The sequence below is a fragment of the Oxyura jamaicensis genome, chromosome 8, assembly GCF_011077185.1.
Source record: "Oxyura jamaicensis isolate SHBP4307 breed ruddy duck chromosome 8, BPBGC_Ojam_1.0, whole genome shotgun sequence".
NCBI lineage: Eukaryota > Metazoa > Chordata > Aves > Anseriformes > Anatidae > Oxyura > Oxyura jamaicensis.
This window is the reverse complement of record NC_048900.1, coordinates 11,391,064-11,418,698: the sequence shown is the minus strand read 5'-3', so window position 1 is coordinate 11,418,698 and position 27,635 is coordinate 11,391,064. Positions and strand designations below refer to the sequence as shown.

Here is a 27,635-nt window from a genome sequence, read left to right as displayed (position 1 = left end):
GGGGGCCGGCGGGGGGGGGTGTCGCGGCGGTGGCGGCAGGCATGGAGCGGGGCCGCCGGGCGGGGTGAGTGCGGCTGGGGCTGGGCAGGGGAGGGGGCGGCGGGGGGCGGCCGGGACCTGATGGGGCCTGAAGGGGCCTGAGGAGGCCTGAGGAGCCGCTGCCTGCGTGGCTCGGCGGCACCTGGGGGCGGGCACGGCCCTGCCCCGGGGCGGGGGGGCCGTTAGGGCCGTTACAGCCGTTGGGGCCGTTCCGGCCGTTGGGGGCTTCGCAGCGCGCCCCCCGCGCACGGCCCCCCCCCGAGGCTCGGTGCGGGCCCGGGGCCGCTGCCCCGCCTCGTTTCCCTCCGGGCAGGGCGCCGGCGCCTCTCGTGCCCCGAGGGCTCGCCCGGAGCCGAGGGAGGCTGCGCTGCCCCTCGGCCCCTCGCGCGGTGCCCGCGTTGGCGGCTCGGTTTCGGCGGCAGCGCCTCTCCTGCGCCGGTTCTGCCCTCCACTGCCTGCCGCCCCTGGGGCAGAACCGGGCTGTGTCGCTAAACGTGACCTGAGCGCACAGCCCCCGGTTGCGTTTCTGGTGCCCGTCTGCCACACGGCTGCAGTACGCGTCAGGACACCCAGCTGAGAGCGGGTACCGCTGCGTTTCCCCACCGCTTCCGAGCTGGATGAAGCTCCCTAAAACACCGCCACTTGCCTCCTTACACGCCCGGCTGGGACCCCAGTGCCCTGGGTCCGGGCGAGGGGTAGTTGTTCCCCGACGGTGATAAACTAACAGGCTTTCTGTTTCCTGACCAGGTCCCCGCACCCTCTGTCGTGGTGACCTCAGCCCCTGCCCCTCGCCACCCCTCTGTGCTCCCTGTCCCCTCCTGCCCTGCCAGCTGTGTGCACGCTGCCTGCCCAGCTGGCCCAGGCGAGCAGACAACTGTTGAGCTAGCGCTGCAGCCTTCCCCCCGCTCCGCCCAGCTGCCAGGTTCCACCAAACACGTAAAAACGGCTACTGTTCTCTCAGATATGTCTGAAATTAGTCGACGGTTCCAAAAGCTTGCCAGTGAAAAGTGCGATTATATAAACTTTGTTTCCATAGGAAACCGTGCTTGAAGGAAAGTTTTTCTGCGAGGAGAATTAATGAAGCCTGGTTTCCTGTGGCCTCGCTTGCCACATCCTACCACAGCAATTCGTGCCTGCCTTCTACCTGCCCCCAAACCCTTCATTGCTCCCCTCTCCCCAGGACTGCTCCCCGTGTCCCTGGCTGCCCCCTCCTCATTGCACAGCCAGCTCTGTCCGGTGGTGGTGTTTGCCAAGTGGCCGGCCAGCTGCTGGACAGCTCGAGGAGATGCCCTGGGTTGCCCTTGGCTTCATGAGTTTTCTGTGCTCTACCTGGTTGGGTATTTCCATAAAGCTCACGGAGGTAATCCTCTGACAAACGTGGCAGAAATTTAGGTGGTGGGTCGCTGAGGAATGTGATGGGAGTGAGGTGGGCAGACAGGTGAACAAAATGATTTTGTTGCTCTCAGTACAGAAATATCTCAGGCAGTTACTGGTGTTCACAGCTACAGGCATGCATAACGTGGTGGTTCAAGTGCTTGTGATCTTTCTTACTTTATCTATACTCTCACGGTCATGCGGAGACGCAGTTGTGCATGGGAAGTTCAAGCCTAGACTGTCACTAAGATTTTGCCTATAGATAGCGTGGATTTTAACAGAAAAAGCAGACAAGCAAATACACACGAAGCCTTGTGCACTGGGTTACTAAACTAGTCCGCAAAGCAGCATACAGAGAGTGGAAGTGACAGAATGAGTCTGATGAATCTACGCAAAGCTCTGTGGGAGCCTGGCTGTAAAGGCTGAAATATTGAGGCTTATGCAGGGAGAGAAAGCAGGAGCTGCGAAGGAGCTGGCCAGAGAGGGGAGGATAGGAAGACCGATCGATCTGGTGAGGCTGAAGTACGCTTTAGGAAGAGGAAAATGTCACTGCTCTATACGCTGTTTCTTCAAGGCATTTTCTGAGATTTAATGGAGAACTTCTGAAGACCTTTTCATAGGAGATCCTAAAGGGCATAGGTGTGGTTAGGAAGAAAAAACATGAGTATAAATAAAAATTAGAGCATGCTTAACCATATTTATATCAGATTGTCATTGCTTGAACTATGATTTCTTGTGTCCTAGCGCTGACAGAGCAGACTTTTGCCCCCACTCAGACCTTTTCTGTCACTTGGAGCACAACAAAATCCTTTTGTGTTGCATGCAAGTCTTTGTGAGATGGCAGCTCAGATGGTCCTCTGCTAACTTTGTGGGCTGCTGCCAGTAACAGATTTTGCCGCTGTTTGTAGCAGGCAAGTTTCATGCTGCTTTTTGACCTGGGAGTAAAGTGCTGTGCTGTTGGTACTCAGTGCCAGTGGGTGTGCTTTCGTTCAGGTGCTCGTGTGCATAGTGACCCCACCGTGATATTTAGAAGGTGCTGGTGGTTGGGTATTGACTTGGAGATGTGTTACTTGCTGAGAATAAAGACCTGGCTGTAACGAGAGACAAAACTGATCAGGAAATAGCCTGACAAGACAGTGAAAGGTTTTTTGGGCAAACCTGGCAGTTGACTACACTACGGAAAAGCTGGCACGGTTGTTTGTTTCTGTTTGATTTTCCTAGCTGACCAGAAGCCTGGTAAGATGGCAGAGAGGGAGGTGTTTTCTTCCCTGCATTTTTGTGATGTGGAGGTAGAGTTTGGGTGATAAAGCAACAAACTCTGGATTCTGTTTTCTGTTCAGTAAGGGTAGCTGGAGATAGTGCTAAGCAGAAGCTTGAAAAAAAGTACTAAAACCCCACCACTATTAGAGTTAGCCTGAGCTTGGTGAGAGATAAGCGTGGCTGCCCTGTAGGGGGAGAAGGGTGTGGGTTCTGGGGCTGTAGCTATTGGGGTTACTCCCTTGGGTTGTTCACTCTGGTCGGAGGCTTAAAAGTTGTTTGGCTTCTAGGAACTTTGGCTTTTCCTTCTCTGGTGCCTTTTTCTCTAAAGACCATCTAGCATCATTTCATACGCCCCCTGCTCCTGTGGCCGTGATGTAGAACTGACTGGCTACTCAGCCCCTTTGCTCCTTTTTTTTAATTTTATTTATTTATTTATTTATTAAGTGGGGGCATCCTTGCCTTGTCCTCTCACCCCTCTCCATTTCTGGAACTCTTTCCTTTCTGGGTCTCCTTCGAGCTTATCACTGTCCCTTATTTTGCCACTGTCCTGGGCTCTTCTGTCCTTTGTTCTGTGGAGTTCTACTCTCACCCTATTTCCCCCTTTAAAATTTCTTTTTATTTTTCTTAGTTGTTATTTCATCTATTTCTGTGGCCACCCTTTCCATCTCTGTCCTTGTTTCAGGACCAGCTTCATCCTTCCTGAGCTTTCATAATCCTCCTTGTCAGTCCATCGTGACAAACGCTTGTGCTTTGCTTTGGAAAGAAATTAAATTGTTCTTTTAGAAGAAATGAATTTCTTTCAAAACTGCGTCAATATTTTCTTACAGTACCCTGGTGCTGTCACTCTTAACCGTGTGAATTTAAAACAATAAAGCTCAAGTTCTTGCTCTCCATGGTAAACTTCTTCATGCAGGGATTGATTTTTGTTGGCTCGCTCTGTGCAGCAGGAGCATAATGCTGGCACCTCCCGGGTAACGTGCGGGCTCTGCAGCTTGTGTGTGAAATCGATTGCGTAGCACCCTCGGGGGTTGGTGTATGTTGGGGAAAAGCAGCTGAGGACTCACTTTGGCAGCTGTCGCTGAGGAGTCGGACGGGGCTCACCTGCTGGCGGTCAGGGCTCAGGCGGGACGCAAGGAGTGGTTGTATAACGTGGGGCAGGTGTTTGCTGAGGACTGGTGATTCAGTTACGGGAATTAGCGAAACGTCTTAGAGCAAATATTTAATTTCTTTTGCTGACTTCTATCTACATAGTTGGAGGCCGTCAGCCAAAATTTGTTTCAGAGCTGTCACAAAGGATAGGCTGAGTAAATGGCCTTTGATTGAAGCGGTGGCTCCAAGTTATATTCTCCCCTCTCCCCCTGCCCCGAAGTACCCCTGGAGAAACTAAGCATTCCTGAAAGTCAGCCTAGGGAAGTGGGTGCCCAGCTTGAGCTCCCAAGATAAGAAACGTTCCTGTCCAGTGCTTTAGGCAGCCAGCCCTGACTGTCAGGCTTTCTTAAGATGTATGCATATACATCTCTCATAATAAGGAGTAATTGTTCTGAAAGGAGCCGTGTTCTTCTGTGGGACTTCTTACACACTTCGATGGATTTTAAAAATGAATGAAAGCAGATCCTGTCAACCGCGGTGTTCAAAACGATAGAATTGCTGGTTTTAATGAAATCAGATTACGATTGGAGGGAACGGTTGTAGCTTGATCTGCTTTCTTTTCTTAGATTTAAGAATATTATCATTATTTTGGCTTCTCTTGGGAGGATTTTTCTTTATTTCTAGAACATAGGGCTCTCAGGTCAGCTACATCTTCCTCATCTGTGCCTCTCGTCATGCTTGCAGTATGCAAATTGACGTGCTGCGTGGAGAAATACGGGCTGCCTCAACAGAACTGAGATGAACAATAATCTGTTTTAATTACCGTATAAATGTCTGGCTTGTTGTCTTTCACTATGGGTACAAGCGCTTGTTTTCCAGTAGATTAAAGTTAATACCTCATGGATACCTCAGGACCACAGGGCTCGGTTAAAGCCTTCTTTCACCCTATTCACTACCCCTCAGAGGGTTTTTATGTTGCTGCAAGTGGTTGCTCTTAACGTTAACCCTCTTGTTCACCTTTCACTCTTAACTCACTGCCGTGAGACTTTCACTTTCTTCCCTGCCTCTGTAGACGGGCCTTATAGAAACTATTTAAGAGGCAAAATGTGTAGCTTGGGAAGGGCCGAACTGCACTGAGCTGTCACCTGAAGGAGGGCAAAAAAAAAATCAGGTGGTAAACTGGGCCAAGAGCCACCCTCTCACAGCTTTGGAGGCTGTCACCTGTACATTGGATTGTGCTCAGCTTGGTGGCTCTGCTGGAAAAGGTCATTGTGAAAATAAGAAGAGCTGACAGTTGGTCACAGAATTTCCTTGTCCCTGTTGGTGGGCTTTTTGTAACGGGTTTGCTAACGGATGGCTCAGCTGCTCACTTTGCTGTGCTGTGGTTTCAACTGCACGTTAGGCTGCCAGCAGCACTGGGCATGGATGGAGCACGGGACCACCCCGCAGGCGGCGGTGCAGACAGCAGTGCCGTTCCGTACCTAGGCAGGCTCTGTCCCCTTTGCTGCGTCATCTCCCGTTAGGGGAGCCCTCTTTGAGAGCCACTCTCTTTGGGTTGGCTTAAAACTGACAGAAGGAGGCGGTCGGTGGTTAGATGGGTGTGCAGCCTGGATCACTGAACTGCCTCGCTGCCGGCCGTACGAATGCTGATGGTGGCGCGGGGGGAGCGGGGGGGGGGGGGGGCCGCTGGCAGGGAGGGTGGGTCTGCCTACTCCAAATTTGTCTAAGGTGCTGTGAAGTCATTATTTAGCTTGCATGTGGTTTTATACTGGTGTCCACACCGTGGCAAACCTGCTTCTGCGCTGATGACTTGCTCAAAGTCAAAGGGTGTGCCTCAGCGTTTGGCACAGCCTCCATCTTCAGTGGAGGTACACCTCTGCAGTGCCTGCAGGTCCTCAGCGCCTTTGCACCCCTTAAGACCTGTGTGAGCAGGGCACGATGTCCACGCAGGTATGCATCTTCTGCATCCACGCGGCTGCACCTTCTTCAGCCGGCTGTCATCTGTGTTTGGCTAGCAGCTCGTGGGCTTGCTGTCCTTTGGTTGCTGCTGGTAAATGAACTTAACCCACGCAGCTTGTTTTTCCAGTGACATGATTAATAATGACTGGTTTATACGCTTGTTGTTAAATCGCATGAGAAAGCTTTCCTATATTGGTCCTACCACAGCTCAGGGTGCCATTTGGGGTTTGCATGGTTAGCACAGCTTGGGCAAAGAGAAATCTCTCGTAGCTCTGGGTGCTCCTCAGAGATGTGCCATAGTGTCTGTTTCCACTTGGTTTTTAGCTACTGCTGTTGATAGTATGGAGATAATTCCTGTCCTCATAATTGAAATGAAGTTGTTTAACTCGGTGTTATGTTGTCCTTACATGGTAAAACTTTACGGGCAAAGACTTGTTGAGGCACGTCTTGCAGCCCAAGGTAAATTTAGAAGCGCATGTGGCTCTGTGTTCTGGGTGACGTTTCTGGGACTACAGTGCTAGTGTTTCATGTTTTTTCCTGTTAATTTGTTGTTGAGGTTACAGACACTTTGTGTATTTTTTGTGGTTACTGGTTTTACAGTTGACTGCCTAAGATGTAGAGTTAACCACAAGAGAGTAAAGATGTCACTTTTTTTTGAGAATGGAGAAAAGATGAGTAAATTACAGTGGTTGCAAATGAAATGCAATAAATTCAGTCCTTATAGCTTCAGGAACTAGGCAGTGAAAATATTCTAGCTGCTGATTAGTGTTAGCGAATCTACCTGGGCCATCTCTCTTCAGTGGTGAATCTCTAGGAGACTGGAGATCACGGGTTCTCTTATTAATGGAAAGGAGTTTGTGAAATTGGAGCCATTGACTTACACTGTAATTCTCTGCAAAAGTCTCATACGTTGTAGTTGCAGCTAGCAACACACGCTGTTGTGATTTTGGCTCCGTAGAGATGTTATCAGGCAATTTCCCCTTGTCGATCACTTAGAGGCTACGGGGAGGCAGCAAAACACGTGGTTTAACAGAAACGCGTGGGCTTTAGGATACGAGTGTGGATAATCCAGACTTAATATTCCAAGAACAGACTTGATTTTTCAGCCTGGTGGGATCTGTGGGAAGACAATTCTTTAAGTTTGTGTTGTTTCCTTTTAGGAGTTCCAGAAGATGCTTCAGTGGCCATCTCTCTCTTACAATGCAAGTAATGAATGAATTCATTAACTAACATCCCCCTCCTCACCCTGCTCTCCGATAGACTTCCTGGAACTCTTGGAAGAAAGGGTCAGGGGAGAAGGGTTGCAAGTCACCATGAAGCTAAAGCAGCGAGTCGTGCTCCTGGCCATCCTCCTCGTTATCTTCATCTTCACAAAAGTTTTCCTCATTGACAACTTGGACACCTCAGCTGCCAACCGGGAGGACCAGCGCGCCTTTCACCGCATGATGGCGAGCCTCCGCATAGAGCTGGACCCCCGCCTCGACCACACGTTGCAGTCCCCCTGGGAGATTGCAGCCCAGTGGGTGGTGCCCCGGGAGGTGTATCCCGAGGAGACGCCCGAGCTAGGGGCTGTTATGCACGCCATGTCAACGAAGAAAATAATAAAAGCTGACGTGGGATACAAAGGGACCCAGCTGAAAGCTTTGCTAATACTTGAAGGAGGACAGAAGGTTGTCTTCAAACCCAAGAGGTAAATACCGCCTTCAGCGGCTGAGTTAATAACTGCTTTATGTATTTCTTTGTCTCCACGTTGTTGCAGTAATCCAAGTTACAAATTTGCACACAAATGGAAAGGTCATTCTGTTACTTGTGAGACAATACAGAGCCTTGCTGGTCCCCTGGTAACACTAGGTTGCTGTGCCAGCTGTGTGTCAGGCTGTACAGCTTTGGTGCTTGAATCAGCCTTGCTGCAGGTTGAAAGAATAATCACTGTGTTCAGTCCTGAGGGAGCATTGCTTAAATCAACTTGTTTCTGAGCAGTATCTTCACGATTCTGGAAGTGCCGGTTCTGGCAGTGTGGAGATGAGTCTTGCCTACTTTTCTCAGTAAAAACTGCCGTGAGAGAATGCAGCTCAAAAATAGGGAAGGAGGGAAAGTTCACAGTGCTCTTAAAAGTAGATCTGGATGTCTGGTGCAGCTACATGTAGGCTGTAAAAATGGCTTGGTACTTCAGAATGAAAACTCATGAGTTTCTTGTCTGGCAGTAGTGAGTACTGGAGGAACAAAGTAAGAATGAGCAGGTAGGGATGTTTCCTGGGTAAGGCCTCTGTTTACAATGATCTGAAGGGAAATTTGATGTGATTGGACATTTATGAAATCTTGAGCACATTTATAAAACTTTTTGAACTGTTTGTCTTTGGGGGAAAAGAAAGTAAGAAAAAAAAGATGTAAAAAGGTGTTTTATGGGAGCGCGTTGCAAATGTGAAGCGTTGTCCTCCCGGAATGAGTACATCTCTCTCCAAAGGATGTCGGACTGAAAAATTACAAAGTTTTTCTGACATGTTAATGAGTGATTAGAGAACGAGGAAAAACATCTGCCCTCCGCTTCCTGAACTCGCACTCCTGTTTCTGTACGATCAGTTACTGGCCTGGCTGGAGCTTCGCTGTGGGGCCCAGCAGTGTTTAACTGTGTGAACCTTTCACACCGGAGTGTTGGTGGTATGGCAGGCAGCTCATCCAATACGTGCCATAACAAGACGTGGCATTTCCATAGTGCTTTCTGTCTAAGTGAGCGCTGTAAAGAGGTTCACCAAGCACTGAATTACACTCCAATAGTGGAATGTCTGTGCAGGCGATCACTGACTACGCTCCATCAAGGAGATGTGCTGCTGGGAATGTTTATAGAGTGCTAGACGGTATCTAGGAGTGCTAGACAGTATGGCTGCAGCCGTGCTGATAGACTTGTGCTCTCTGCTGAATATCTAGACGTGGAGGTAGAGTCTTGTTCTGTCGTTGCAGGAGACTCTACTTAACTTTCAGCTTTTGACCTGAAAGGTGTATGTAAGCTGCTGTATTAACCAACCTTTTTTGAGAGAGCTTACTGGCTGGAAAAGAATGGATTCTCTTGATTTGTCACCTTTGCCTTGGGAGGTGCTAGATGCCTATTGTGCATGGAAGCAAGAAGTTGATTGCGTTTTACTGATCGGTTTTAGCTCTGCAGCTTTCAAAAGGTGACCCTGCTTTCAAAAGCCTGCTGTAAGTACATGCAGAAGACCTGACTCTGAAGCTGTGTTCTTTTGGTAGCTATCTTATTTCAGAATTACACAAAATCTAGCTTAAGCTAATATGCCTAATGGTTGCTACCATTGTATGCCAATGGGTTAGGTGAAATAAAGTGCCTGTTTGGAGGTAATTTCAGATTTGGCAGCAATCTGTCAAATCTTCCTTCCAAAAACTGCATAGCATCCAGCACTGGTTAATGCTTTCTTGAGGTGCCCTGCAGAGACTCAGACTGATGAAATACTGTCTGGCCCCAGAGATCTTCTCTGAAAAGGGTTAAAACATCAAAGCAGAGCCCTGTTGCTTCACATACACTACTGCTGCTTCTGCTTGAACCCCAAGTCTGTTGAAAAATCATCCAGTTTACACAATTAGATTTGTAGGTAGAAATGAGAAAATAGGTAATCTAATTTGGCCTTGCTTTATGTAAGTGTGTTGCATTTCACTCATTTTCTCAGTACTGATTGTGGTATTTTATGCTTCCTAAGCAGTATCTAGACCTGATTCAAATGTCATGAACCTCTGAAATATTTATTTGCCTCGACTATTTAAGTAACATCTATTTAAAAAAAAAAAGAACTTAACACTTCACCATGGTATGCTGCTGCTGCTGTTGTAGAGTATCAATTTCCTATTTCTTGCTGTTAATTGTGTCTTTTCTTCGCCAAAAGAAAGGGACTTTCTGTATCCGTTATTCTCAGATTCACACTCGCCGATCTTCTAACTACAAAAGATTGCATTTGACGTTTCTGCCACAATATCAGATCGTATTGTCTTGTTAATCTACAATCTATTCTAACCCCAGAATCATTTGCAGAGTTGCTGCTTTCCAGTATAAATAGGCCCCTGTTCTGTAGCTGGGTCTGTGTTCTTTGTTCTTAGATGTGACTTGGCATATGGTTGATTTAGAACTCATTAGTTTGAATGGGCCCTGCTTCCCAGGCTCTTGAGACCACTGTAAATTTTTGACCTTGCCTCCTTATTTACTACTTCAGTAGTCTGTACACTATTTAATCTCCCTAATTTCTCCCTCTCCCATAAGCAATCATTTTGAAAGTGACCCAGAGACCGTTTAGCTTAGTACTTATTGTACTTGTTTCTCTGAACAGCAAAACCGATGGAAATCCTGCATGAATCACTTTTTTGATTTACTTCAATTACAGATATGCCAGGGATTATGTAGTGGAAGGAGAACCATATGCTGGCTATGACAGACACAACGCAGAAGTGGCAGCCTTTCACTTGGATAGGTATGCAACTATTGGATTACATGGTTTTATTGTCTCTGGTAAACTCTTTCTCAGAGTGGGAGGAAAAGGAGTCCCTCGAAGAAAACATCTCACATGTGAGATGTTTCTGACCTGCCAATATGTCACATTGAAGCCAAAAGTAAAAGTGATGTTTTTATTTTTTTTGTGAAAGTGCATTGCAAGGTTCTGGCAAGATTCTAACATTAAGGATTTTTATGAGATATTTGGAAAGGAAAATAAGCACTGAAACCACTGTTATATCATATTTGGAAGAAAGAGTGAGCCAAATTCTGTGCAAGAGTCTGAACTGCCAAATGTGATAGGTTAATGTCCACTATGCTAAAAGTAAAGTTTAGCGTCTAGACTTCCAGTTCTAAATATGAATTGGTGCACCCTGGAGGAAAAGCAGCTATTTATCTATTAATTGTGTTCACGGGTACGGAGGTTGTTCTGTGGACCTGAGCTGGAGGTGAAATTACCAGGAAAAAGAAAAAAAGAATCCAAAATTACAGTACATAGGAAGAACAGGATGGAAGATACTAAACACTGAGTATCAATAGTTGTGAAACATGGGTTAGAGATGCAGTTTCATCTTGAGTAATTGTGTGTAGTCTTGGTCTCCTCATTATAAGAGGACGATGTTGGCACCTTGGATTTTTGAAGATATTTGAAGATGTTAATTCTGAGACAAAGAGACATAAATCCTTGGTCAAGGCAATAGGGACAAATAATAGAGTGGTTTACCTAATTTTAGTCTTCCCTTCTCAGTACATAAATAAGAGGCTCTTCACTGTGAGTGAATTTGTAGGTGGTTAAAGGTACATTTGCTGGTTCTAGCTAATCTGTGGAACTCATTGCATGGGTGATGGAAATTGGTTTGGTGGTAACTAGTTGTGCGATTCCCATCGCTGTTGGTGCAATCTTCAGGCGGTGAGCCAAAACCTGTGTGTATTAGGACAAACAAATGTAAATGGAGCCAGATGTCTATTGCTCATTTGTGTTTTCCAGAAAAATACAGACTCTGGTTTCCTTGAAAAAGCTGAGACCAAACGTTGTAAGACAGCAATTCAAAGCCCCATCCCAGTGTCCAGCCCCTTCCTCTTCTTTCTTCCTTGTTATCTCTTTGGCTTTTTGTTTTTTTTGGAGGCCTTTTCCTCTCTTCTTGTATATATACCTCTGTATTCTTCAAGAATACCTAGCAAAAATTACCTGTCCATATATAACATACATGTGCATCTGTTTTAATCATGACTGTTGCATATTTTGGCCCAGAGTGCTATTGTTTCAAGAAGGACCTGAATCATACTGTGTTTAGCACAGGTGGGGAGGCCGTGCTATCCTGAGGACTGGACTTCCACCCGTGGGCCTGAAACTAACTACAGGGACAGGTGTTCTGGATATGATTTTTGCATTTATTTGTAACACCTGCATTTTCTCAAACTGTGTGTATCTGTACTGGCCCTGAGCTTTGTTTTCATGCATACATGGTTGTTCAGGCAGACATTTTGTGGAGCCCTTCCTTAAAATTATTTTATGCTTATGGGACCTGCTTGTTAAATATTGAAAAAAAATAAACAGCCTTGTAGCTATCGAGGAATGACTGCCAGTATTGCTGTGGAATGGAGATTGTCCCTTCAAAAAAGGGGAAGGAGTCCGAGATGCAAGGACTACCAAATGGGTATCAAGCATACAGTAACAGAGTTGGGACTGTGGCAGACCTGAGAGTAGCACCTGGATCTCGTGATTGTAAGTCTGATGATTATCCTTCCCACCATTTTTTCCAGTCACTTTTCAGACGTGGTTTTATTCTACCATTCTAAACTCCTAGGTTGTTTACTTTCAAGTGAGATTGAATTGGGCTTATACATAACATTTTATCAGCTTGTAATTTCCACAAATTAGGAATGATCTTCACAGGTGACCAGCCCAGAGGCCATATGTTTGAGCCTGTTCACAAGACAGATGATAGATACTTCTGGCATAAGGTCTGGTTTCTCAGAGCTGGAGCATGATTCATCCTGTGTTGCTAGTCTAATAAAGGAGTCTAAATAGTCTAATAAAGGAGTGTCACTGATGGCCTATAAAGCAACTGAACACCCAGGCACTTCAGAAAGAGGGGTTTATTTACTTTGCCTTGGAGAAGTGAGGAGGTTGCTGCTACATTCCAGCTTTATTCCCTGGTCTCAGATCATCTTGATTTCACCCAGTGCCACAGAGAAAATGCATTATTCGGTTATTTTTAATTTAAAACTGCTGCCTGTGTTGCTAATTCTCACCCCTCCCCTTGTTGTTTTGTTTGTTTGCTTGTTTCTTACCCCAAATCAGAATTCTGGGTTTCCGACGAGCTCCACTGGTGGTTGGCCGGTTTGTGAATCTACGTACAGAGATCAAACCGGTTGCCACAGAGCAGCTTCTGGGCACCTTCATGACTGTAGGTAAGTGGATTCCATGGATTGTGCAGTCCAATAAAGAAAAATCTGTTTAATGGAAAAAAGAGCTGTGGGAATCTAACACAGTTAGAGAACAGTTAACTATCAGACAGGAAGCTGGTAAGCCTCTTTCTGTGCCAAGAGAGATCTTAACGCTTGTATAACCCCGGCTGGGGGGGGAGGAGGACTGCTTTCTCCAAGTAGTTTTTCATCTGCAATTTTTCTGTTCCAAAATGCTGCTCTTACAGATGAGTTTTTTTTGTTTGGTTGGTTGGTTGGTTTTTTGAGTAAAAATTGTATTTCTTTTGTCAGAGGCTGTTAGAAATGTTTGTTACTAGGCCTGAAAGGAAAAGAACGGAGTTGTGTTTAATGCTGACACGGGTTATTTGGGATAATTTACAGAGCTGGCGCATTGGTTGGTGTTAGGTGGTGTTCGTGCCACGTCAGTCTGCTAAGCATTCATAGCTGTGTCAGAACTTCCTTATGTTGTTTACAGTCACAATGCTGTGAAGGGGACCAAATGCGAATTCATGTGAGCTCCTACCAGCTGGTCATTAAGCACCAACAAAGGACTCAGCCTGCACCCTTAAATCCTTCAGGCTTTTCATAAAATACCTAATAACCACTCTTTTTTTTTTTTTTTTTTTTTTAAGAATTTAGAGATGATTCTTCGTTACAGCTGATCTGTGTGATATATGTGTCTGTATATATTTCTATTACAAACACTGCTGGTAATCTCACCTTCTAAGTTTGCTTAACGCTTTCATTTATAAGGTTGAACTTTGAGAAGTGAGTACTTTTGCCTTGCCAAACTTCTTGCATTTAGGTTGGGTGTCTGCTGCAGGCAGACTTTACTTTTTCTCATTTCAGCCAAAATAACTAAGCAGTTTTCTAGCACAAATGCTGACTTGAAAAGTGTGGCTCCAAAGATTTTTCATTGCCTCTCCTTGGATTCCTTGGAACCTGTTGTTCTACAGAGCATAAACCAAAGAAATGATCAGAACTGACGATCGCACTGGGAGGGGATATCTTATCAACCCAAATTTGACTCTGTTTCTGAAGTTTTGATGGAAAAATAGTTCATGAATGCAAAGTATAGATTTGCTAGAGCTCTGGCTAGGATCTTAGATGCTAAACCTGCTGTAAGCCATTCATAGGAAGAGAGACTTGCAGGGCTGCCCATGCAAATCGAGATCTGGTGGGCTGCAAGTTCAGTACTGTAAGTGATCATTTGCTTGATGTCCTCCAGCTGTCCAAGTGGGATGCGAAGAGCGTAAGATCCAGTTCTGGATGGGGGACTGCAAAGCAGTGCTGGCTGACGTGATGTGGATGATTGTGATGAGAGATTGGGACCCACGGTGTAAGAATGGAAAGTGAGAAGCACATGTTGGTGTCTGGGGAGGATGTTGGATGTAGAGCTGAAGGAAAAAGGACAGGGAATAAGAGGTGTTGCAAGGAAGTGAGACATGGTTGAAGAATGTTTTGGAAGAACATCTGTGAGAATTGAACTGGAGTTGACTTGGCAGGGGTCAGGCAAAGGCAGGTTAGGAGGATGTGGCAGAACAGGTTAAGCTAAAGAAGTTAATCCAGACTACAAAGATTATTTTACCCCACAGGCTACATAGCACTTAATGGACTAAAGGCTGCTGGGCTTCATCATTTCTCTCCTGTCAGAAGACACCAGTGGAACTTCTGACAGAGCTGCATTTCTGGGCCCTAAGAATGTTGGCTTGTTTCTCCTGCTGGGTCAGCTCAAGTAGCTGAGTTGTATGGCAAGTCTTAGGGCTCCAACTTCATTTGTGTTCTGCTTAATCTTTTTTTCAGTTGTCTCTTCACAGTCAACTTTTTCAAAAAAAAATGTGAAATCTGACACAAGCACGTTAAACAAGCAGTGCTAAGGTTGCAGAGTCGAGGTCCGGAGGATTAGGAAGGGATCACAAAAAACTTGGTGGTAGTGCAGTGTTGTATTATCTCTCAGCGTGATAAAAACATCAGAAAATATAAATACTCTCACCTTGAAGTATTAGTCTTTAATGTTGCTTTGAATGAATGGATGTCTGTCTAATCCCTTTTGAGCTTCTCCCTCTTAGAGAGAGGAAGTGTGAGGTCAGGTGCAGTGAAATGCTGTTGCAGGGGAGGCTCTGCTGCAGCAGCGTGCTCCCGAGTCTCAGTTGTCATCCCTCAAATTAAGTTCTGCTCTGTTTTTATTCCTTTTTAAGGTAATAACACTTGCTTCTATGGAAAGTGCTACTATTGTCGGGAAACAGAACCAGCTTGTGCAGATGGGGACATCATGGAGGGGTCAGTGACTCTGTGGCTACCAGATGTCTGGCCTCTTCAGAAGCATCGACACCCTTGGGGTAGGACTTACCGTGAAGGCAAACTTGCCAGGTATGAGATAGTGACAGGGTTAATCTTTGTACGTGATAATCTGTACTAGAATTGTCCTCGCAATACAATGGCTAATTAAAAGGAGCAAGTCTTCTCTAAATCCAGAGTTTGCCAACAGCTTTCTTGATAAAACAGTAGGTAAAAAAGTCTAGGGTGCGATTTAAATGAAAATGAGCAAGAAAGAAATCTTTATTGTTTTCCACAATACGAAGTGCTGTCCTCCTTTTTCTTGTCTGGTACATTAACTCCACCATAAAATCACTCCAAGCCCTGAAAATGCAAGATTCCTGTGTTGCTAAACCTCCTTTTGATACCATCAGTGCTTGGGGACCATGCATCTGAAGAATGCTTTTGTGGAGGGCACACGTAGGATCTAGGGTCTTGTACAAAGATGTAGCGTGTCAGAGAGTTTGGGCTGCAGATGTTTTTGTTGTGACCAGAACAGATGGTTTGGACCTTAGTAAATTATTCCAAATTTGTATCCTGGACAAGTGATTAGAAAGAGGTTTTTAGTCCTTGATCTAAGATTTCCATTGATTTCCAGTGATGTAGTTGTTCTTAGTTTCGTCCAAAGGCTTCATTGAATTATTTTAGAGCATTAAATGTATGGCTTGTGTTTTGAGCAGTAAACGTTATCTCGTTTTCAGCAGGTCAGGATCAGCTGAATTTAGAACATGGTCAATTGCAGTAATGAATGGACTGAATTTTGTGGAGGTGTTTTCTTTTTTTTTGAAGGACTGTTTTTCATCGCACACTGCCTGCTTATGCAGGAGTTTACCCTGATGCCTACGCTGACTTGATGATACACATTGTATTTTAAACTTATGCTCGGATGGGATTGCATGGTCCTGTTTTGAACCTTAGTGTGTTGCACTTCTGACTTCTATGGCATCAGGAGAATTAAAAGGTCTAGATGCCTTGCTCTCCTTTTTCTGTGTCAGATAATCACGGAAAAATAACTGTAGGCCTTTTTCTCCCAGTCTCGCTACTTCTACTCTTCCCTGAATTGGCCTTTTGAACATAAATCGTCTAGTGTAATTAGTCTACGTACTTTTTAATGGACATGTGATAGATAAAATTCCTGACCTTTGAAGTCTTCAGCTAATATGATATTAAGGATCAGAAATAAATGTCAGAGAAAGATCTGTCTTGAAGGACTGAATGAAAAATGAGAAGAGCACATAGTATATCTGACAAATTGTTCCAAGAATATTAAGTACTGATCTAAAGTAAAAGAAGAGAAAGAGAAACAGTTGAGGGAGGGAGGGATATAGCATAAAGGAAGTGTATCAAGTACAAGGAAGAGCACATTCTGAGACTTCTGCCCTGTGGGTTTGTGCTCTAAGTTAAATGCAGGTTTGACCTGGATGCAAAAGAAAGGGGAAGCTAGAGATTTCTGAGAAGGTAATTTTTTGCCACTCTGATTTGGATAACTGGAGAAAAGATGGGATATTGGACCTGAGAGTCCAGATCTCTAGAAGATGAGGTGGGGCATGTGACAGTTCTAGTAAAGTTCTTATCTTTTCTCTGCTTTTATAACTGTGTGTGATTTTGAGCATATCATTGAGTTTCTCCAGCTTTTATTTCCTCTATTTTTCTTTCCAATTCACAGATGGTTTAAGGCATTTCCAAGTTAACTGCTATTTTGCAGAGGATTGTTTCAGTCCTTACATGGAAGATGTTATAGATGCACTTGTTATTTAAGTAGACAGATGGAAAGGATATACGCCAAAGATCTGGCTGATTTGGTGGTGGTGGTGAATAGCTTTGAAAACTGTAAAGAAGAAAATGAGAAAAAATTTAAAATCCTAGCTTTGGAGAATTGAGACATGACATCTATGCTGTAAGACTGCAGGTACATGCATAGGCTATGTGTATAAGAAGAGGAAAGGAAAGAGAAGCTTGAAATCTTGCCAGTGGAGAAGAAGGTGAGAGACTCCAAAAGGAAAATGGGGAGGAAAGAAGCAACTGTGAGTGGAAGAGAATGAACACGTGGGGCCCTTAGGCCAGTGGAAGTCATTAGTAACCATAATGAGGTTATGTACAGTAGGCAGAAAAAAAAGATCAGAGGGTTGCTGGGAAGCAAGACTGGTGGCAGCTGATCAAGGCAGTAGAAATAGACACGATACTCAAAGTCCTTAGTTAGAAAATGAGGGGAGGTGAGTCACAATGGACATCTTGCAGTGAGGCAGCCCAACCACCGCTGCCTTGTGAGCAGCAATTAAGCAAACTCTGACCTTTTCTGTAGGCAAATGGTGTGTAACCTTGTACTAAAGCTATAGCTCCATACCCTAGGGTGTTAATACAGGTTTTACTCTTCTAATAAAACATTTTTGTCTAGCTCTTTCTTTTTTATACAGCCTTGATTGCTGCATTTAACTTTCCTTTAAGCACTGATAGTTGAGTAGAGGGACTGCTGGAAGTACTTATGGTGTGAGCATTCCTTGAAGATTTGGTTTTGTTTCTCTTGGTGGCCTGCAGGTGGGAGTATGATGAAAGCTATTGTGATGCTGTGAAGAAGACTTCACCTTACGACTCGGGTCCCCGTCTGCTTGATATCATTGACACTGCAATATTTGACTATTTGATTGGGAACGCTGACCGGCATCACTACGAGAGTTTTCAGGATGATGAAGGAGCCAGTATGCTTATCCTTCTGGATAACGCCAAAAGGTGAGGAAAAGGGAAATCCTGGTGGCCAGGCCTCAGTAGGCATGAGGGCACACATCTATCTGCTCTATCTCTGTTTTCTTTCTTTCTGTCACTTACTTTTCCATTAGTACATTTTTGCTAAAAGTCTAAAGCTTTCCCTCTTATTAGAAATTACTCACCAAATATTAGGGCCTTTAAAGGGCTGATGTACTTACTGTGTGGTCTAGATACATAGCTGTGCCTGCTTTGGGTTAAGTGTTCGTCTAACTACAGAAACTTCCAAAGTAGGCCAGTACAATTTATTTATCAAAAGCAGCTTTTAAAGGTTTATTTGTCTCTCCTTCTATCACAGACCTGCCCCAGAATTATACTCATTTAAGTGGTAGAAGACTTGGGGCTTCTGGTGGATGAAAAGCTGGCCATGAGCCTGCAGTGTGTGCCTGCAGCCCAGAAGGGCGATTGCATCCTGGGCTGCAGCAGGGGAGGGGAGGGTATTGTGTCCCTCTGCTCTGCCCTGGTGAGGCCCTGCTTGGAGCACTGCTTCCAGGTCTGAAGCTCCTAGCACAAGAAGGATGTGGGGCTGTTAGAGCGGGTCCAGAAGAGGCCACAGAGATGTTCAAGGGGCTGGAGCACCTCTCCTACGAAGAAAGGCTGGGAGAGGTGGGGCTGTTCAGCCTACAGAAGAGAAGGCTCCACGGTGACCTCATTGCAGCATTTTAGTACTTAAAGGGGGCTTATTAAAAAGATGGAGAGCGACTTTTTGCTCAGGCAGACAAAGACAGGACAAGGAGCAACACCTTTAAACTAAAAGAGGGAAGATTAAAATTACATGTTAGGAGGAAATTCTTCACTCAGAGGGTGGTGAGGCACTGGAACAGATTGCCCAGGGAAGTTGTGGATGTCCTGGAGGTGTTCAGGGCCAGATTAGATGAGGCCCTGAGCAACCTGATCTAGTGGGTGGTGTCCCTGCCTATGGCAGGGGGTTGGAACTGGATGATCCCTGAGGTCACTTCCAACACAAGTCATTCTACGATTCTACAAAAACTGGCAAAAAAAAAAAAAAAAAAAGGCATGTATGTAGTTGAAGGCTAAAATACTATGAAATTATTTTGGCAGGCCACCCTTAGAAAGTGTGATCATGAAGTGTTAAGCTTGATCACCTTGTATATTGAACTGTTGATCTAAACTTGGCCATCTAAAATATTACACGGCCACTGTTTCATTCATTCCTTGTCCAGCTGTGTCAGAAAAGCAAGACTCATGCTCAGTGTCCAGAATACCAACTACTCCTTTCCCCCACTTTGCAAGATGAGCCCAATTTCCTAACTCCTCTGAAATTTGTTTCTAAGGTGCCTTGGTCTGATAAAGAACTAGGTACGCTGGTGTTACTTCTATTTATCTGGTACGTTAACTGATGCTGTTGAGAGTTATATCTCTAATTTGTCATGGCCTGTTTATGTTTTAATTTAAATTATTTAAGCTCTTGGAGCATGAAATTGCCTAGCATTGATTTTTGATTTCTTTACAAGTCTGTTGATGATGAGAACAACATTAAGTGTTCAACTGGTTCACTTTTTTTCTTAATTTTGCTTTTCAGCTTTGGAAACCCTGCCCTGGATGAAAGAAGCATTCTAGCTCCTCTTTATCAGTGCTGCATGTAAGTGAAATTCAGGGATGCTGTTCACTTTACTTATGAAATTTCTGTTCTTAGATTTGCAATACAATTAAATTTGAAGCCTTCTGGCAACCTGAAAATACTCACTCAGGTACACAGCGCTTTCTGTTTTTGAAGTACCGCATGTGTTTGATGTACTGTCAGTGCTCAAGAAGCTCAGAAATACATTTTTATTAATGTAGTAAATCAGACGGTAGACTATAGGAAGTAGTCTCACCTCCAGGTCACTGGTCAAATCTATTCCTAGTCAGTATGACAGGTACTTTGCATATGCAGTCTCCATCCAGCTCCTGCTGAATAAAAGTTCACATCGCAGTTTGAGTTCTCCCTGACAGAAGCTAAGGACTCAACGTGTCTGGCAACTTAACTACCTCCATTTCCAAGTGTTCTTTCTCAACTGGGCTATAGCACTGCTCAGGGTGTGGCTTTCAAAGAGAGGTTTGTAGTTTTTTGCAGGATTTGGTTTATATTTTGGCTATGTGAGCTGTGGTCTTTGCTCATTTTATTTTTAGTGCCTGCAAGCTGTTGATTTCTGTTTTCTGTGGCCCCTCTCTCACCAGGCCCTTGCAACTTCTCATTAACATGTAAATACAAATACCAGGAAGAAAAGTACTGATAAATCTATTTCCTGCATCTGTTACTTCAAGATAATGTGAACTCCTTTAAACCTTCCAAAATGAGCATCTAGCTGAGAGTTCCTTGAGCCTGTCCTTGGAGGGTTCTGTCTCCTGAACTCCTCAGCCTGGAAAAAAGAGCCTGGGAAACCTGGGAACTCTGCAGAAGGTCTGAGTGCTCACTCCCCTGCTTGCTCCAAGCAAGCCTCTATGCATGCTACAGTACACCTGACCTACATGTTGCAACGTTTTTGCAGAAGCCACATGGAGAACAATTAAATTAAATGATTTTCAAATTCTTTAGTTTTCCTCTATTTGAATGCATTTTTAATTTCCTGTTTTATGAGGATCTTTTTGAGTCTTTCTCATCTACATTCTCCCAGACGTAACTAGAAGTTTATGTAACAGACTTTGCAGTTCTCTGCTTTTCAGATATCCTTTCTTTGTGATACCAGGCACACGCCATATAAGAAGTCACAAGTTTAATTGTTTTAACTGTTAGTTTACACTATTGGTTTAACTATTGGTTTTTCATAGTTTTAACTATTGGTTTATTTTTATTGTACTTGCTTTGATTGCTTGTTTCTTTGGAGGCCTTCAAAAGCACAGAGTTTAGACCAATGTTTCTAAAATACAAAAATTGAAGGAAAGATCCCAAGAGACTTCACAGAAAAGACTACTTGGATACGCTAACATGACAAAGTTAATGGCAATTAAAGCAGAAAGATCACTGCCATGTTCACTTTCTGTGGAAGTTCAGCTGAGTGACTTGTGTCCATTGTGATTAACTGTTGGTCAGTTACGCTCTTCCTGAGGTAACGTGAGTTTTGTTTTTGCATTCACAGACAGACTGTTTATTTTCTTTCTGTTTTGAACTTTGTCCAGAAGGCCTCAAGGCTTAAGAAGTTCCTTGCTAGGAGCTGAAAGTGTTTCTGTATAACATAAAAATTACACTGTGGTTATAACTGGCCCCCCTCCCCCCCCCCAACTGTTTTTGTGATAAACTCCTTTCTATTTAGACAAAATCACGATGTTACAGGCTCCTTCCAGAGGCTGGCTTTTGGTGTTGCCGACGGGACTTTAGCCGGACGGTGGTATGATGATGTGTTTGTTTTTCTTCTGCAGCATCCGGGTTTCTACCTGGAACAGACTGAATTACCTGAAGAATGGAGTACTGAAGTCTGCCTTAAAAACTGCCATGTCGCATGACCCCATCTCACCAGTGCTTTCTGACCCTCATCTGGATGCCCTAGACCAGCGGCTTCTCAGCATTCTGGCTACAGTGAAGCAGTGCACAGACCAGTTTGGGCCAGATGTTGTGCTGGTGGAAGACAGGATGACACTGTCTCATTTGTAATTGTAGTGGACCACAGATGAAACTCCTTTTTTTAAAAAAAAAAACAAACAAAAAAAGCGATAGAAAAACAGCACAATCAGTTCTGACAGGCTGTGGCCACGATGGACTGAAATGAACAGGAAGCTTCCGAGCCAGAGAAACAGAGGTGACGCTGGCTTTTACCGTGGGCTGACAGCAGCGAGAGGTGGGAAGTTTGAGCCTTGGATGGCTCAGTACCCGTAGTGGCATCTTGGCCATCGCGGTGTGTCCATTGCCGGCAGTGGACGTTGCACTGGATGAAAATGGCTCTTGGTGTTGGTGGAAGTGCGTGGAATACGGACACTAATTTGTGGACTGATTCTAGAGGGGTGAAACGGAGGTGAACAGTACGGTCCACTCCCCTTCTCTTCACCACATACGGTTGTGTGAGTTTTTGTCTGATTCAGGGTTGTATGTAATCAGCTGTGAGCTGGTTAGGCATTTTACTGCTTCTTTAGAGAATGAGGAAGTGGTGAATAAAATAATGACTAGACTGAAGAGTTGCGCCCCCACCCCAGGGGGTGGGATGTTCTTCTGAATGCCATTAGGGGTGGGAGAGGGGACCTCTGCTGCTCAGCTGCCCTCTCCTCAATAAAAAGCTGAGAAAGGGGGTTGCCTCACTTGTGATAAAGGTTCAGTGTTATCACTGAAGTCCTATCAAAGATATATCCACAGGTTGGAGATTTAAAGGAGGACAGGGTGGTTATATAGCACTTGATAGTTAAGGGGTTAAAGTAAGTTTCCACATGTCCTGTCACTGTTTTCCCTTGGTAAGGAACCTGATCTGAGTTGAGGAAATATCTTTGCAGTCCTGTTGCTGTGTTAACCAAATTTTTGTTACGTTGTAGCTGAGAAGGACAGAATCTGTCCTTGGAACCACCTTGGAACCAGGTTCCATTTAGCGAAGTCCTGCTGCTTACTGCATGTCCCTTTTAATTTGGAGAATCTGGACGTGTTGCTGGACTTCCCCAGTAACCAAGAGCCATGGGCAAGGCCCTGAAGAGTGGAGAGAACCCTGAGCCATACTCTTTTCTCATCAACTCCCCCAGAGAGAGCTTCATGCTGCTTGATGCTGCAGTCCCAGCTCAGTGCTGCCGTTGCATGGAACGCCAGCAGTTTTTCAGTCCCACCTTCTACCTGGCCCATCTTACAGCTGAGCTCTGAAGCTGTGAGCATTTCCAGTAAGTTTTTCTGCTTTGCTGCTTCCTGCAGTCCCCACTGGGATGTTCTGACGGAGCGGGGTGTTCATCCTTGTGTCTTCACTCCTAATGGTTTCACCATCAGGCGAGGAAATGTCTGTGCGAGTTGGCTTTTTGGGGTGACCTCACAGCACTCATCTGTGCTAGTCCTGTCATCCTTCAGCACTGCATCAGTCTGCACCACAGACGAGCTTGTGGCCATGAAACTTGTCACATCGTGGTAGGTCTGAATCTGTCTCTAGAAGGGGAAGCACTTTCTTCAGCAGGTTTCCAAATTTAAAGACTTTACATCAATTTTCAGTTCACACAGTATGGTCCTTAGAAGTAAGGGAACATATCACTTCCCTGATTATATCTTATTGGACTTGTGAGCCAGAGCAGCAAAATGTCAGTTTAAGACCTTTTCCTTGATGTGTCTGTCAAAATCTTTCCACCTCTGCAGCAGTGTGGCAGGCAGATGAAATGAAGAGCTGTTTACTGGCGCTTGCACCTGCTGCCACACCTGATCAAAGAGGTATGAGTGAAAGAGGTTATTTTAAAATGTAGTTTTATTTTGTTGATGTCTTTTTGTCATTTTCTGAGCAGAATATCTTGAAAGTAGAATGCAGCTGTTCTCCTGAAATGGGCTTTTATGTTCTTCTAGATGTCTTTTGGACTTGGCTACATCACAGACTCACTCCACAGTCAGGATTGGAGCCAGAGTTATTTATTGGTGTTGCTAGTCAGGACTGATGCACAGACAGCCTTTTGGACACTGGTGCTAAACTGGTGCCTCTGTGGCTGTACTGGACAATGTAACACAAACTTAAGAAGCCCTGGTCCTTTGTGCATTTAGCCCGTGTGGATGGTGCCTGGTGGCTTCCCTTCGTGCAGCGCCAAGTGCCCTGGGCTGGCACGTCCTGTGGCCTGCAGTCACATCTCACTGGCTGGGAGGTGCTGTGAGTAACTGGTGGTGAGTGAATGCTTTTGTTCTGAAGCAGAATAGGTCCACACTAAGCCATTTTGGCATAAACTTGTTTCCCAAAAAGTTCAAGGTGATATACATGAGAGGGGAGACTGACGCACATGAGAGCGGCTTGAAGTATTTTAAAGTTTTTTTTGTTTTGTTTTCTCTGAGCAAAATCATGAGCACTTAATATTTTGGGAAGGCTCTGTGGAAGTTTGAAGTTCAGATTTGTATTTCAGCACTGCTGATGATTCACGTTTGACTTAGTAACAAATTCCAAAAAGCCCTCTGTCTTTATGAAATGAATGTCCAAGGCTTATGCTTTGCTTGTTTATGGGCTTCTAAGCTGAACCTTGCAGTCAGATCCCATTTGGGGATAAGTTTTCCCCCAGTATGAATGTCAAAGATTTAAAGTACTGTACTGGTTTAGTTGTAAACAAAGGGCATGAAGTCAAGCATCGTCATTTAGGAGTAAGCAGGAAATAGGTGCTTTTTTCCTTCTTTTTTGTTTGTTTGTTTCGGTCATATTGACTCTTCTGGTCACTCTAAACACCGCAGGAGCTTGGTGTTCTGCAGCAGGAAAAAGAATCAATTCCTCTTTTACCCAGAATCAGGAAGATTTTGGCATTGTAGTAATCACGGGTGTTTTGGCAGTGATTGTTGTTTCACTTTAATAAGGAACCCTGAGAAATTTGAAGTCAGTTGTAACCATTGCAAAGGAAATAAGAAGCAACATCCAGATGCAAAACGGAGTCTGCTTGAATCTCTGAAAATTGTTGTTTGTGAGGCAGGTGCTACGCTGTCTGTCGATGAGGTTTCATGACGCTTCTAATTCTTGTTCACTGTGCACACTGTAATTCGCTGGCTCCAGATGTTACAAAATGGTTATGTTGTGGATGTTAGTAATATCAGAGCGCTTGAAGCACAGAAATCAAGAACTAATTAAAAAGAGAGTATCATCAGCCATCTGCTATTTATCTCCTCCTTCCGAAGGCAGCAGTCGGGCTGGAGGAACCACTGAAATCAGCTCCTCTTCCAGCAGCTAATGAACTGGAGTGTGTCTTGCCAAACAAACTTCAACTGAAAAATAATAATTTATTAAGAAGGTAATTTATTTGCTGTGGCAGCTGGAGCAAGATGCTTGAAACAGACACCCCTGTCGGAGCTGTCAGAGGATTGCCCCTGGGAGCAGCTGCACAAATGGAGGTTGCTAATAAGAAAACGGAATGCAATCATGACTTTCTACTTGTATCCCCCAGGGTCAAATCCCGCATAAAGCAACATTGTGTGAATAAAGGTTTTAATAAAGCAACGCTGATGGATTGTTTAAGTTTCTCTCCATGTCTGCCCCCTCTCCCCCTTTCCTACATTTGCTGGATTGAATGTTTGAATCGTTTTGCTACTGGTGTTTCCCAATTATTCCTTCACTGACGCTTACCGATGGCATTTATTCCAGGGATGTATTTATTTTCAAGAATGGGATCAAACGCGCAGCTTGGTTGCGAGAGCTTTGCTGGTAAGGACGTGTTTAAGATGAGTGTCACAAAGTGATGCTAAACAAAACACAGCCTAGCTTAAATGGTCTCCAGAGAGCAAAACTATTTGGCTTTGTAGCACGCATCCCAGGGCCCTGCATCTGCCAAACACCTAGGCTGATGTCTTGGTTGTGTCCCAGTAGGCTGGCTCGTCGTACAGTGTATTCACTTGGCAAAAGGTATGTGTATAAACTGGCAAGTGTTTGTGGTTGGCTTTTCTAAGCTTTTATTGAAGCCTTATTAAGAGACATGGTAAATAAACAGCCATCAAAGACCTGTTCCTACAGAGCACGGAGATTTAATCTTGCTGGATCGGAGCTTGTTTTTGTAATAACCTGCTGCACTGAGCTTTTCAGAGGTCGAGCTGATACTCACAGCTCTGAATGTCAGGCATCTGGCAGCAAAGGAAGCTGCTGCTACGTCCTTGAGATGACTGCGGGACGAGCTGACAGCCTCGTGTGGCTCCTGGGGACTGGCACACCATGAAACCACCGAGGCACCGTGCTCATGGAAATGCGGGAATGGTCTGACCTGGCCTTGTAGCATCAGAATGGTGTTGCTACATGGCCAGAAGCTTCTGCTTTTTCTTAAACTGATTTCTCTGTTGAAACCACCCTGCTGCGTAACAGGGTGAGAGTTTGTGTAGCTGTAAAGTTTGAAATGGTTCTGATCATATAATGAGCGTAGTTTTACAGGAGGGTACGCAGAAACAACTTGGAGCCATTGGAAAAGCATGTGGCTTTGAAAACCAGCTCTCTTCCTGAATTTCCTTCAGATTCGTTGCCTACGATTTTTTGATTCTAAAAGGAAAAAGGAAAAGAGGTTCTTGGTTCAGGTATCCCATGTATGGCACTGGTGCTCTGCTTTTCCTTTGTAGTCTCAATATTTTTAGGAGACTAGGGTAGGACTTGGTGGGAGAAAAAGAGGGAGAGAGATCCCCCCATCTCCTTTATTCCAGAACTGTCTTTTATTTACTAATCTAATCCTTGTCTGCGTTACACTGGGCTGCTGGAGAGGCTCTCCTCCTGCCAGAGTTAATCTGTGGAAGTATAACAGGAATTATTGTATGGAAACTGAGAAAAACCTGTAAAAGGACGGATGCACAGCGTTTCTGTGTTGAGCTGATACAGCTGTAGCCTAAAATCCCAGACCGCAAGGTTCCCTCTGTCTGCTTGTACCGAGCTGTCAGAGGTGCTGAATAAGCCAGACATAACCACATTTTTTTGCAGTACTGATTTTTCTTTCTCTTTAGATGATATCTGCACTGTCAGACCCAACCTGACCCGAGATCATGGATATTTAATCAGATGGATGCTGTTCGCCAGGACTGCTCTGGAATAACTGTTATGTCCGGGGCTGGGCAGCCCCCTGCAGCTTCCTTTTCCTGTAAGACTGCCAGCTGAAGACTAGCAAATACTATAGGAAGAGCTTGAGATTCAGCAGAGGAAGGAAAAAAAAGAGAGATGTAGTCCCAGCAAGCTGCACTAGGGCACTGTCTGCTGTGCTTCCCAGCCCCATCCTTCCTAGCCAGGTATGAGCGAGTTCTTCCCTTGCAGAGCACTAGGGTCTCTTCCAGCCTTCTGCACATTCCCATCTAATCCTTGGGCATAATTTGCTGCCTGAGGTCCTGCAAAGGGGATTGAGTTATTCAGGATTTTGGATTTTTTTTTTTTATGTTTTAATGTTACTTTTTTTTTCCTTCAGTTCCTTATTAACCTCAGCCTGGTCATCAGGGTGTAGTTGGCAGGTTACTGAACAGCGACTTTCATTTTCCTCTCTAGCTCTTGCAGTGTGCTACACTTACGTGAGCTGACACCCCAGGAACTGTGCTGTAGCACCCTGGAGCTGGTGTGGGACTGCCAGTCATTTTATCTTTCCAAATTAGCTTTTTCAAAGTTTTTTTCCTTTGGAAAATTGAAGCATCTGCTTTTTGTAGTGAAGACCATCCCTTTTGATAAGCTCTTTTCAGCTAAAACATTTATCCCAGGAGGGCAGGGCTTGAATGTCACAACTATGATTTATTTATTTTCATAAACCTACATAAAGGCTTCAATTCAGATGCTTCAGTTGGTTTTCAGAAAGAATGGTGGCGATTTCATTTTGCTGTGGCTGCAGTGCTTTTGCTTTGGGATGTCTTTTATGTGCACTGATTTTAATTCTGGTTTAGTTTAATTATAGCAACTAGCGTTAAGGGTTTAGCCTCAAGGATTATTAAACTGGAGGGGGCAATTATGCTAATCAGTACGAGTATCTTTTCCATGCAGATTTGCAATATTTATAGCCACCTGTAGATGGAGATCTGCTCCACTCCATGGTGGTGCTGCAGCCCTGCTCCCCGTCCACCTGAATGAGTGAATCACATGTAAGCATCCGTTTCAGTTTTCTGAGCACTTGGGATAACCACTGTCCATGTTGGAAACAACGCATCTCAGCCTTGTTTTGGTTAGGGTGAGTTGTGGGAGGACTTGTTCGGATGCTGGAGTAACTCGTGTAAGCGATAGTTTCTTACAGTAAGCCAGCAGTGGGTGTGCCTCGGGGTAAAACGCAAGGTAAAAGGCGCTCGGCCGCTTTTCATCTCCCCCACACAGCTGAGTTCATGTACTTGGCATGTCAGTGCTGAATAGTTTTC

General features: G+C 44.7%; 1 protein-coding gene across 1 annotated transcript; it reads left to right on the top strand.

Moving 5' to 3' along the window:
• On the top strand, nucleotides 1-24,798 carry FAM20B (FAM20B glycosaminoglycan xylosylkinase). The gene is made up of 8 exons (XM_035333971.1): nucleotides 1-64; nucleotides 6,882-7,411; nucleotides 10,104-10,190; nucleotides 12,516-12,625; nucleotides 14,839-15,010; nucleotides 17,492-17,683; nucleotides 19,260-19,319; nucleotides 21,077-24,798. Exons 2-8 carry the CDS (start codon nucleotides 7,035-7,037, stop codon nucleotides 21,306-21,308), a joined length of 1,230 nt encoding a protein of 409 aa, XP_035189862.1. The 5' UTR covers nucleotides 1-64; nucleotides 6,882-7,034; the 3' UTR covers nucleotides 21,309-24,798.
• Nucleotides 24,799-27,635: the final 2,837 nt, after the last annotated feature.